The sequence below is a fragment of the Agelaius tricolor genome, unplaced genomic scaffold (assembly GCF_023055355.1).
Source record: "Agelaius tricolor isolate 1412-34295 unplaced genomic scaffold, bAgeTri1.0.p SCAF_25, whole genome shotgun sequence".
NCBI lineage: Eukaryota > Metazoa > Chordata > Aves > Passeriformes > Icteridae > Agelaius > Agelaius tricolor.
Window position 1 is genome coordinate 11,220,153 of NW_027269285.1, and position 12,876 is coordinate 11,233,028.

General features: G+C 53.8%; 1 protein-coding gene across 5 annotated transcripts in view; it reads left to right on the forward strand.

The window, feature by feature from the left end:
• HIP1 (huntingtin interacting protein 1) overlaps window positions 1-12,876 on the forward strand; it is a 43,949-nt gene that overhangs the window by 16,100 nt on the left and 14,973 nt on the right. The window contains exons 1-2 of one of the 5 annotated variants that reach the window (XM_071448160.1): window positions 5,356-5,771; window positions 9,551-9,631. The exons of 3 other annotated variants lie outside the window; for them this stretch is intronic. In XM_071448160.1, the coding sequence (XP_071304261.1) occupies window positions 5,754-5,771; window positions 9,551-9,631 (99 nt within the window). In that variant the 5' untranslated portion in view covers window positions 5,356-5,753. Of the gene's footprint in view, window positions 1-5,355; window positions 5,772-9,550; window positions 9,632-12,876 lie in introns of those variants that run through there. One more of the 5 variants, XM_071448162.1, reaches the window with a different exon arrangement.

The following is a 12,876-nucleotide window of genomic DNA, read 5'->3' on the forward strand; positions in this document are numbered from 1 at the left end:
GTGTTTATCCTCACAGACTTCTGAGGTCCCTGCAGACCTCCCTAGTCTGTGCTGGCACTAGGGATCGCCCTGGCCCAGGTCCATGATCTTGGCCTTGGCCTGACTGAACCTCATGACGCTCCCATGGACCTACTGCTCCAGCCTGTCTAGCTCCTTCTGGAGGCCCTCCCTTCCCTCCAGCCCATTGATGGCACCATTCAGATCAGTCTCATCCTTTCTATGGGTTCCCAGCCCTACACACCAGGTAGGAAACAGGAGTTTCATCTGCCTCTGGTTTGCAGCATTGTCAGGAGCTGGAAGCAGCAAGGGGGGAGGATGTTGTTTATCCCATCCCACCTCTCTCTTTCCCTCTTGCATTTTTAATCCTGTTAGCATTGTATTGCTGCTCTCTGAGCTCCTGCTTACCTTGTAGCAGCCCCACTGAGCCATGTTCCAGAGGGCTGTGTGATTGCTGTAACACCAACAAGAATGGATTGAACAGGGAGCTAAAAATACCAAATGATCGATAATGGCACCATGAACCTGGCTTTTTTTGTTTGTTTTTTTGGTTGGTTGTTTTGGTTTTTCTGGGGTTTGTTTGTTTGTTTGTTTGTTTGTTTAAGAAAATCTCTATATTGACAGCTCAACCAAGTGGCTTCCTGTAAAGGCAGGAGGGATAATGGAGCTTGGCTCCCTCCCTGCTGGGCTAGCAGCAGCTTCACCCACACCTCTCTGTCCATGGCCCTGGGAGCCCTTCTGGATCTCCTGGCTGGGGTGATGAGAAAGGACCGCTCTCCTCCCTGCTTTCCATGCTGGTCTAGTCATGGTGAGCAGCTGGGGGAGCTTGGTGCTGAAATAACCCCTGGCACTCCATGCCAGCACAGCCCTGGGCACAGCCAACAGCCCTGGCCCTGTGCCTGCTTCAGCCTGATCTGCTTTTTCCTCTCGCTTTCACATGTCAAGGAAACTGCAGCATTACATGGATTTGAAAATGGCCTTGAGCTTTTTAAGCACTGCTCCCAAGCAGATATTTTTCCTAAATAAGGATTTGCAAAGGTATTTGGGCATTAGCTGGCCAGGGGGATTTCCAGAAGTGTTGGAGCAGCCAAATACCCTTTAAATCTGCCTCCATGCAGTAGAGGGTTGGGGCTGGAAGTAGCTGGTTCACCAGGACTGTGACCATTTGGGGACATTTTTTACATCCGCAGTGTCAGCATGAGGGTTTTCCAAAGGTTGTTCATTGATGGATCTCTTTGGAAAATCACAGTGGGCTGAACCCTGAGGGATTTGGCTGTACTGCAGTATCTGAGTCGAGAGAAACTCATCACACCTCCAGCTCCTGCCAGTACTGTTCCATCCCTGTATCCTGACTAATCCATGATGTGGTGCTGGCAGTAGGGAGCATGCCTGGTGCAGGTCTTGGCTCTGTTTTGGAAAGACATGGAACAGTGCAGGAAAGCCAATTCCTGTTACAGTGTTCTAACATCCCACTCAGAGGAAAAACTCAACTTCCTGTCACCACATTGGTGGCAATGGCTTTTTTCCCCACTAAGTCCCACTGTCCCAAATACCCCCAGTGCCCAGCATTCACCCCCTGCTCCTAAAATGGAAGCTCCTTGCACAGCCAGTGCTGGTCATCCAGCTCCAAGGGCCAGACACCAAACCCAGCGTAACCCAGCCTCCACAGCATATTCGTCAAGGGAGTGCTCCAGGGCTGGAAAGCTGCTGGAAAAAACTGAAACCTGAAAAAAACCCAGACAATAAATAGTTTTCCAAGTGCTTGGTGGTTTTCCCAGTGAACCTGCTAGTCTCCCTAGAGCTCTGAAAATGCCAGGATCCTGGAGCTCCCATATCACAACAATGCTTCAGCAGCATTGGGCAGGTGTAAGCCATGGAGCAGGATTAGTTTATTGTGAGCTGGGGAGGTGGGTTTAAACTGCTGCTACACTGGAGGAGATGGGAAAAAATACCATTCTCTGAGGAAAATGAATTTAGGAGTCTGAATCCAAGGAGTTGGTTGAGCCCTGATTTGGTTCCTTCCCTTGGGGAAGACTTGGGAAATACAGAGAGATCAAGAAGGAGCAACAGATATTAGTCATCTAGGAGGGAGGCGGCTGCAGAGGAAGATGGTTTTTAGTGGAGTATTTTTAGACCTGGTAAAATGAACAGAAGGAGAGGAAAAAAGAGAGGAGGAGACCTTTGAGAGGCACGTAAATGCTCCCTGGAGCAGCTTGGCCCAGGCTTCCCACTCTCATCCTGAGCATCAGCTCAGGCAGAGATTTGCTCCAACAGAAATCAGAGATGTAAAAGCCAAAGCCTTAGGGAGCATTCCGAGGAGCCTCTCTAGGCTGCAATGTCAAAAGGCCACACTTGCTGAGACATTTTACCCTAATTCCCATCATTTTAATGAGAGGTGATTGCTGAAGTTGAGTTTAAAAAATTGCTTGCAGAGCCTCCAGCAGGTGGGGGGAAATGCTGAATGTCTCTTCTTTTTTCGTCCATCGTGATCCAGGCTACACATCCCATCCTGGAAGCAGTCACAGAGCTGCGGGAGGGTGGGGGGTACTTCCAGGGTGGGGAAAAGGGACTTGCAGTGAAGCATCCAGGTAGATTCAGTACAGCCAGGGAGAGAGGAAGGATCTGCAGCTCTCCAGATCAGACCAGAGGATGATGAATGAAGGCCCTCAGAGGACAGGGTGAAGGAGGAGCTGCTTCCCTCCTGGTTCTTCAGGGAAGCAGCCCTCACTTTGCCTTCCCTCTTCCCTGTGGGAAAGGCTCCTTCCTACCCCGGTGGAGGCAGTGCCTGAGATGCCCTGCAGTTGTGCAGCAGCCCCATCAGTGCATCCCTCCTAATTCCCTCCATCCCACCTGGAGAGACTTGCTAGGGCCTCTGCAAGTGGATCCCAAATTGTTCATATAGGATGCAGCCCTGGAGAGATTTGCTGGAGCCTGGGATGAAGTGTGTGGGTTTGCACATTTGACTGGGATACTCTGTGTATCCCCTGCTCTTCATGAGAGCACGTGGGAATAACCCAAGAGCACCCTGGGGCCAGGAATGCCTCTTCACCCTTGTGTCCTCACGGTGATGCAGTGAACCACAGCAAGGAGCTCCCTTGGGAAGAGCATGAAATTCCTTCCACCTCAGTGGATCCCTGAAGTGGTGGGATCTATCCCCATAGGCTGCACCAGCCTTTCTTGAGCCCTGGATTGGTTGGGTGCTGTCATTCCTGCTTGGTGCTTCCAGCTTTCCTGGCTTCTCTGAAACTGGGGTTTCTCTTTGCTCTGAGGACCCCCCCAAAATTGCTTTTAAGTTAATTTCCAGATTTTCTCCTCGAGCTGCCTTGGCTCTGATTTTTGCCCCCTGGCTGAAGCCCCTCCCACGCTGTGAAGCCAGGTGGATTTGGAGCTCTCTGCCTTTGCCCAAAGTGCTTCCTGGTGGTGTCCAAACTCTGGACTTTGCCAGCTGGAGCAGCTCAGCCATGAGGAATCACACTGCAGCTATGGCCTCAAATACTTGGATGTCCTGGCTCTGCAGGAGGCCCTGGATACCTTCCCCCTGAGCTGAGCACTTTGTTCAGAGGGGAGCTGGTCTGAAAGCTTATTTGGAAAAATAAGGTTAATGATGATTAGCTGATTTTAATTTGGGGGATTGAGCAGGAGTGCTGGGAGCACAAAGCCTGTGAGTGGGGGGTGAGCAGTCTGGCATGGTTGCAAGCAGGTTCCAGTAGCATTACAGCATGTCACCAGTAACTATGAAAAAATTGATGTATCCTACTTATTATTTCAAAGGGTATTTTTCATGCAGGTGGCATTGTAGAGAAAGTCCCATCTATCCTGTGCATGTGGGAGGGACTGGGTTTAGTCTAGATCCTCTTTGGTTTTGGCTGTGCTCTTTGCATACCTGCCCTAAAGTCTCTTCATGCAAATGAGCCATTAGTACTTAATGACCAAGTGCTAATTGCAGCACTGTGGCCTCTGGAAGCTGTGGCTTGGCTTCTTGGTGACTTTGGAGATGGTGCCCTGGAAATTCTGGATTGCACCTCCAGCATATCCTGGGGCAGCGGGCAGCAGGGGTCGTAGCACTGAGTTCAGAGTAATGCTAAACCCAGCTAAGGGGAAATCAATTAATTCCACGATCCCTTTAAGCTGGGGGAACACTGTGCTGGGGGGTGGGCTGCATAGTGAGGATCCAAGCTCTCACTTTTCATGTTGAGAACACAGCTGGGAGTCACTCGCTGTGGGGCTTCACTGGGGGAAGGGCACAAAGCCTGGGCCCATGATGGCACCTGTGATAGGAGCAGGTACCTGCCCTGATTGCAGAGCATTGATCCGGGCTCGTTCCCAGGCTCAGAGCAGCATCCAGACTCTGCTCCCAAAGGAACTTGGCTGCTGCTTGAAACCATCTGCTCTAGCAAAACACATTTAGTCCAGCAAAAAACCTGTGAGCGTTGTGCTCCGAGACAAGCAGTGCTGCCGAGCAGTGCTCCATCCATCTGTCCATCCCAGGGATCTCACAGGGCTTTAACAACCACCTGATGAAAACATGACCTGGATTTGACCCTACACTGGGATGAACTGGGTAGTTGTGGAGCTGGGTGTTGGGAGAGTGCAGGGGTGGCAGGGCTCTGTCTGCTTGGGGATGTGGGATCCTATTATCTCATTAAGAGAGGCCAAACCATCATCCCAGAGTAAGTGGCTGAGCTGTGACTAGACTGCAGTAATCCCGAGGGATTAGTGTGTTGGATTAGTGTGTTGGTTGGGCTGGCCCCACAGCAGCACTTTGTTCTTTGGGCCCTGAAGCATCTCCGCCGGCAAGCCAAGGGCCCTGGCAGTGCTTTGGGGTTGCTTTCAGGAAATTCACTAAGTGACAGAAGAATGGTTTCGGTTTCTTTTGTGCCTTCCCATCAGAAAATATTCCTTGAGCACAAGGAGGAGCTGGGAAAAACCAAAATCCTCCTGCCTGGACACTTTCCTGTCCCCCGGCGAGATGGTCACGGTGGTCAGCGAGCTGTTCCTGCCTGCCCGTGGGACTGACTCCAGCCAGGGGCTTGTTACTACGCTGGTTTAATTGCTCTTGTTGTTGGAAGCAAGATGCTAGCAGCCAAATAGGCTCTGGAACAAGGGAACTCTGCAGAGGTGCCAGACAGACCCACCGGTGTAGCTTCACCCCCAGGCACAGAGATGGGGCAGGAGATGGGGCAAGGGATGGAGCAGAAGGGCTGACAGGGAATGAATGGATGAGGGGGCAGACAAAGGGGTAGGGAGTCTGACAGGGAGTAAGAGAGGGGTCTGGCAGTGGGGCAGGGGATGGAGCAGGAGGCCAGGGATGGGGCAGCAGATCTGGCAGTGGAGCAGGGCTTCGGGTGGGGGTCGTGCATCTAGTAGTAGGGCAGCAGGACTAGAGCGGCTGCGCCGAGGGATGCGAAGCTCCCTGCCCGCGAGCCCTCTGGCCGTCATCCTCTCCTACGCTCTGCCGCTGCCCCGGAGCGGGCGCGGCGGGGGTGGGCGGGCGGTTTTGCGGGACGCCCCCCGAGCGTGCCGCCCCCCGCCCCCGCCCCCCGAGGGCTCCTTTGTTATTCCGGCCGAGTGCCGCGGCCGCGCCCCCCGCCTCGGTCGTGCCGCCCCTCGCGGGAGCGCGCCCCCCTCGCCCCCGCCCCGCCCGCTCCGCCGCCGCCGCTGCCCGGCAGAACCTTCGAGCGCCGCCGCCCCGCGGGGCCGCCGCCATGGGCGCCGCCGCGCCGCGCTGAGCCCGCACCGAGCCCCGAGCCCCCGCCATGGAGCTGGGCAAGGTGGTAAGTACCGGGCCACGGTCACCCCCCGGGGACCCTCGCGCCTCCCTCCCGGGCTCATTCGTGGAATCAGGGTTCGCATCCAGGGAAACTCCTTCCCAGGGAAGTTCTTTACCCTCGGTACCGGCGGTTCCCGGAGGAACATCACGGGGCGCGGGGATGGTTCGTGTGGCAGCGGGACCCGCCGGCGGGTGTGGGGGGTTCGTCTCCGTGGGAATGCGGAGCTTCCCGTGCGGCTGCGGCCGGGGCGGGTTCGCTACCACACGTCCGTGTGAGTCGTCTTCCCCCAGTCCCCAGCTCGGCCGGGTTCAGGCCGTGCCACGAACACCCGCGTCCCCACGAGCGCTCGTGTCCCCACGAGTGTTGGTGTCCCCATGCATCCGTGTCCCCACCAGCACACGCTATGCATCCATGTTGCCATGGCCCCACGAGCACCTGTGTCCCCCACATACCTGTATCTCCATGCACCTGTGTCCCTGTGCCCAGTGCTGCTGTCACAGCTCCTCTGGCCCATGGGGACTGCGCCTTGCCCAGGTAGAAGGAATGAAAACGAATTTGGGGCAAGAAGTGGGTTTTTAGGGACTGTTCCTACAGGGAGCATGTTCACCCCTGTGCTGCCCTCCTGGGAAGAGGGATTTGGCTTTTCCCGGTGCTCCAGCATGTCCCTCAGATGCAGCACTGAGTCCACGTGGTCATGGCTGCTCTTGGCACCATTGCAAGATCCAGACATCCTGGGGGGCTAACAGGAGAGGGCTGCCCCATCCTGCTCCTGGGAGTTGCTGCTCACCCAGAAGCATTGCGAGAAACAATTTCCACCAACACTAGATCTGAGCTTAATTTCAGAATATTCTGCTAGGACAATAAGAGCTGCCATGTTCCTGCTGGGGTGATGCTTCTCAAGAAAGGTGGGTCCTGGGTGGTAGTTGATCACAGAAATGCATATCTGGACGAGCTCCTTGCATCTGCTCCCCAGATCCTTCATCCTCACTCCTTTATCTCTTCCTGTTCCAAAAAATGCCTAAATATTTGCATCTGCTGGGAAGCAGAAGACTCTGGTCAGCGTCACTGGGAATGTTTCAGGAATTTTTGAAGGTGGTGGTAGCCCTTCCTGGACTGATCCTGTCAGACATGGCCACACTCCCTCCCCAGACAGAAGTGACCACTGCTGGAAGAGATTATCCTTGCATAAAATCCCCATTTAAAATTAAAAGCCTGGCTGTTGGGGCAGCTTATGGGAAAGGCTCTGGCTGCAGCTGAGCCAGCTCGGCACGGATTGACTGCCCCGAGCAGTAATTAAGTGAGAAGAGTAATGAATAAATGTGCATGTTTTAATGGAGGGATGGGGATCCTGGGGGTCACCCTGGATTTCTGCCTCTCCTCAGATCCAGCTCCCTGTGAAGGGCTCTGGTTGTGCTCTGGGGTTGGAAGTGCCAGGCAGCGGCAGCCTGGGCTCTGAACTTTACAGTGTCAGCTTCCCCAGTTGTTCCCTCTGAGATCTGGATTTTGTAGCCTTGCTTTTTGCCAGCTGTTCTCCCCAAAATTTCTTCTTACCATCATTTTTCCCCTAAGGTTTATCTGTGTAAAAGAAAAGTCCACGTTCCTTAAACTGGATTTTAAAATTCTGTGTCCAAGTAATTAAACTACATAAGTTATTTATGGCTGGAGGAAGCTAGTTGCCCAGCACTCCAGGTGCTGGTTCCTTGTGGTGGGCAGTGATGTGATCACTGTGTTAAACTCTTGTTTCTGGGAGCCAAATTCTCCCTGTGATCATTCCAGCTCTCTCCTGCTGGCATTGAGTGTCTCACTGGAACCCTTGGGATCCACCACAGATTGGTTGGCTGGCTGTCCTCCTTCTTTCCTTTGCCTCGAAGGTGGAGGAGAAATTAGATCACACTGTTTCATCCTACCCCATCCCTCCTGATGGTGTGGAACTTGGAATTCTCACTGGAGGCTCTGGAAGAGCCAGTGGTGGGTCAAGTCCTTGCACACAGCTCATGGGTGCATCCTCCTGTGGATCCCAACCTCTGCTTCCCTCAGGAGGAACTGGGAGCTGGTGGAGTGGGCTGTCCAGGCACGTTCCAAATGGACATAATGGGCATCCTACAACTTTACTTTGGTTTTGCTGCTGGGATAGCAGCACTACAGCCCTCAAGGCAAAGGCATGCTAGAAGCTAGGCATCAGCTTCCAGCCTTGCATGTCTGCTAGTGGTCAGAGACCTCTGAACTTCACACCACCACTGCATTTCCTGGCTTAGGTGTTTTTTTCCCAGGAAACCCCACCTGTGCTGGAAGAGCTCCATAACACTCCTTTATCAGGCATTGCTGAGTGCTGGAGGGACTGGTGGTGTCATTGATCTAAAGTCATCATCCTCCTGGCCTCAGGAGAGAGAGCAGATCTGGAGGCAGCAATGCCAGAGCAAGGTCTCTGCCAAGAAGAGCATCGTGGTGATGCCATTGGATTCCAGCGTGACTCACGGAGTTTGTTGCCATCTTCCGCGTGACTCTGTTTTGGGGTGTTCCAAGTGCAGACTGTGGGACAAGGAGACCCCAGACACCTACACTGGTATCACTTGGGGTTCATGGCTGTCTTTGGACACCTTCATCCTCCTCCTGCTGGCATCTGGGCTGGTGCCATCAACATCTCCTCCTGGAGAGGGACATCTGAAGCCACCACCACTGGGAGTGACCCCAGTGGATGCAGTGAGGTTTTGGGGTCTCTGTCACTGAAATATGTTGTTGGTTTGAGGAAAATAGTTGTTTTTATGGCCCCAGCATTGCGAAATCTGAGACTTGTGTCATTTTGGGAGTTATACTCATCTGGAGGGAGCAGGAGGTAAGAAGAGCGGCAGCATATTCTGGAATATGCTCACACAGCCTGGACAAAGAGCTTCATCCCCAGAGCAGGTCCAGGATGTAGCCAGCCAGGATAGGAGCACTTGCTTTCCACACTCATGGATTCAGCAGCAGATGCAGCCAAATAGCCGGGATTAAGTGGTGGGAAGGTATTTTTCAAATCTCCTGACTCCCTGCTCTCAAGAAGCCTATGGGACTGAGCGGAAAGGCAGGTTGAGCATCCTCCTGTCCAATACATGGAAATATATCCCTGGGTTTTACATCCCATGTGGCCAGCCAGGCCTGCCAGCATTGCTTTCCTGCCTTCCTGCCTCCCTTTCCCTCCAGCTGCTGTCAGGCACAAAACCAGGCTTGTTTCCTGCTCCTGCTGCTGCTGTCAGGCCACAGGTGCCCAGCATGGGGCGACTATAGCCACCCCAGCTGTCCCCAGGAGCTCTTGCCAGTCCTCAGTGGAGCATTGACTACCCCAGGTGTTACCCAGCTGGCTTTTTTCCAGGGTTTTGCTGGACAAAACCTTTCCTTGAGCCCCTCGAGGCTGGGATTTGACATTAGCTGCTGAAGGTGGGTGATGTTTAAAGAGATTCACAGAATGACTAGGTTGGAGGAGACCTTCAAGATCATTGAGTCCAACCCATGCCCTAACACCTCAACTAAACCCTGGCACCCAGTGCCACATCCGGTCTTGTTTTAAACACACCCAGGGATAGTGACTCCACCACCTCCCTGGGCAGGCCATTCCAGAACTTTATCACTCTTTCCGTACAAAACTTTTTCCTAATATCCAACTTACATTTCCCTTGGTGCAGCTTAAGATGTGCCCTTGGAAGAGCTTGCCTGGCTCCCATGTTCTGTACACCCTCCAGAGCCTGAGCCAAGCTTTGCTTTACTGGGATTTGCATTTTAATTAAGCCCATGGATTTTTCTTCCAGGCTTGTTGTAGTCAAGTCTTCCTGCTCGCTCCCTTCTCTGAAGCTCCTGTGACTGCAGGGCTTGTGAGCAGTTTTCCAGAGGTACGCTCCATCCCGGCTCTCCATTTGTAGAAAGGAATTAAGAAGAAATGAGGGAGCATTACTAGGAGGATTTGCACTGCGACTTACTCAGTTTGTCCAAATAATTTGCAGTAGCTCTGGATTCTTTAATCAACACTCGTTTCCTTCTGGAAATGAAAGAAGCAGGAAGGCGTTGTGCTGCTCCTGAGCCAAGTTTGGCTCTTTGCCTTCAAATGGGAAATTTTGCATTCAGAGAGTAATCTGGGAAGAGCTGGCGGGGAGTGAGGGTGTGTGTGGCAGAGGGAAGTGCGTGTCAGGGCTCAGAAAGCCTCTGTCATCCTGACCCTCTTCCTCCATGCAGTTTTGGGCTTCTCTGTCTGGAGCCTGCAGATACATGCCTGGAGAGGTGAGATGAGACCTGGTCCATGGGTCACCCTAGTGTGGAGCTGTTGGTGGCTCTGCCCTGCTGTGGGATCTCCATGTGAGAAGGTCTGGGCTAGATCAGGGGTTTGGAATTCCTGTGGGATAAAGCTGTGGTGGCCTGTCAAGCCATATGGTGTGGCCTGTCAGGCAGTAGACCTTCCACAGGTTTCTGGGAATCCCCTTGATGTTGCAGAGGGAGGAAAAGACTATTGGAAAGATGTCATTGCTCGGGGATAGATAGTCCCAGACTGCTCCTCTCCCAAATGGCCTGTGCCTTTCCATGCACACGTCAGTGGGGTTTCCTCACCCTGCTCAAGTGACGCTTGGAAAGCTAACAGTGCTTCCAGCATTCCATTGCAGCCTTCCCAGCCCCAATATCTTTCCCAGCCCTTGCAGCACCCATGGAGCCACTCCCCAGCCTGGCAGAGCCCCGTGCACAGCCTTGCCCCACATCCTGCCCCGCTGAGCCCAGTCCTGGCCCTGTGGCTCTTCAGGGCTGACCGGATGGCAGTGTCACGCTCACACCTCTCCTTCTGCAACAGACCCCTCTGGACTCTCCTCCTGCTTCCTGCCTGGCCCATTGCACGAGAGGAAACTCCAGGGTTTCCTGTCCCAGCAGCAGGGTGCGGTGTGGGGCTGCCCGATGTCCCCTGCCCTGTTCACAAAACTGGAGCAGGGCCGGCAGTGCTGCCCAAATGTGTCCTGGTGGGTCAGAAGTCACCCCCATAGGTTGGAAGCTCATAATTAAATTAAAATTCCATCAGCTGCAGGTGTGGGATGGTGGTGGGGAGCGGCATCTCTGAGTCAGGGTAAAAGACCCTCTGTGGGGAAGGAGTCTGGGCTTCCTGTCCAGGCAGTCCGAAATTTCTCTCTGCTCTGACCCAATTTTGCAGCCAAATCACCCTCCCTGACCCCACTTGTCCCCCAGAGGTGACAATTCTAGCCTTGGTCTCCTGCTAGTGCTCCATGCTCCCCCAGTTTGCTGCTGTGGGCACTGCCAGAGACACTGATTACGGCAATTTGGGCAGACCCCAAGTGGCTCTGGGGATGGGACCCCCCGCCCTGTACTCCTGGGAATGCAATGTGAAAGTGGGCTGTCCACAACTACACCTAGAAAGTGAGACCCAGCTTTTCCTCGGAAACCTTTCTGCCTTCCAGGTGGATGTGTGTGCTTCAAATGGAGTTGAGGGACTTGGGGATGGAAGCTCCAGCTGGTCCCTGCCTGGAACCAGGGGCTGCCAGCCCCCATCACCCTCCCACTGTGTCCTCTCACTCTTGGAGGTCACTGGGGCTTCCTTAGTTAGAAAAAGTGTCCTTGCTTTGCTGGGAAAAGCTGACACAAAGGAGCAGTTCAACTGGGAGCTCCATTTCTAGCTTTCCTAGGGATGCAGCACAGCATCCGGAGACCACCCCTGTTCTGGTCGTTCAAGGACAGTAGAAGCAGGTTGGGAAAGTGGGGCCTGCATCCCACTTCTGGCTATGAACTTCTGCTCCCCAGCTCTGGCTTTGCATTTGGCTTGTTCCTTGTGGTCCAGGACTCCATTCTGAGGTGGAATGTGCATTTATCCTGGCACTTCTCACTGTGCCAGCTGGTTCATCACAGCTGTCCTGACAGTCTTGGGGCTGAAGACTGGGATTTTGAATGAGGACAAGCTGCCCCTGGAGCTGGATCCATGACATGTGTCACAGATGGATGTTGGGATGCAGGCATCCTGCTCTAGGCCTCTAGGACATGGTCATCCAGACTGGCATGTTTTTAATGCTGAATTTAATTTTATGGTTTTCCTGACAAGGGGCTGAGGCTTCTGAGAATTCGGGTCCCCTGACACCTCAACATGAGCCTCCTACATCTTGCTGGTGACCTCCTATGTCACCTCCATGGTCCTTACTGGTCACCTCCATGGTCACCACCCAGAGCCAGTAGGGATAGGGCTGCAAACACCATAGAGCAGGGGCATCCCTGCAGCAGAACTGGAACACCCGGTCACAGTTTCAGCTAAGGGGGTGCTTGACTCTGGGCTGGGGGTGTAGGGCTGGAATGCAGCTGTGGGTGGGGTCTCATCTGTCTCAGGCTGTCATCATTCCTGCTCCAGCTGGCACATGTTTTGGTGGCAGAGGGACTTCCTGGGGGATTTGGGCTGTACTCCACCACATTTGGGGCTCCTGTGGGCCCCTCCAGCCCTGCTAAGCACAGACTCGCTGGAGTCCATATAGATGAAGCCACGTGGGGCCACCTCAGAGAGGACCAGGAAGCAGGGTTGCAGCAATGATTGTAGTGAGAAAGGCACTGAAATTAATCTCATGACTTTAATTGGTTTATATCAGTAATGAGCTGCTTCTGGCAGTGCTGAGCCAGGCGGCTCCTTCCCTTGGCAGCAGGATGTTCATTGGAGCAGGTGCCAAGGATGCACTTGGTGATGTGGGAGCCTGGGGAGAGGATGACCCTGAGCTGGCATCTTTGTGTCCCTGTGAAGGATCAGGGGTAGAGTTAGAGTTAGAAATCCTGCCTGGAAAATTCTTCCAGTGGCTGCCACTGCATTCCATAGGGTAAATGGTGGCTGGCTGTGCCAAGGCTCCTCAGCATGGACTCCCCAGGGTCCTCAACACCTGCATGGCAAGTGCTGCCTGTGGGTTTCACTCCTGTCCCTCTAATCCGTGGAGCAGCCAGGACCTTTGCCAGGCTGCCCTGGCAGTGGTCTTGCCATCCTACTGCCCAATTTTTTGTGCCCCCCCCAAATTGTCCTCCCCATGGAGCACCCCAAAAGTGGGGTAGGAGCTGCCAGCTGCTGCCCACGATCCAAAGGCAGGGGAGGAATTTGTCTTCCCTCTGCCTGTCTCACCAC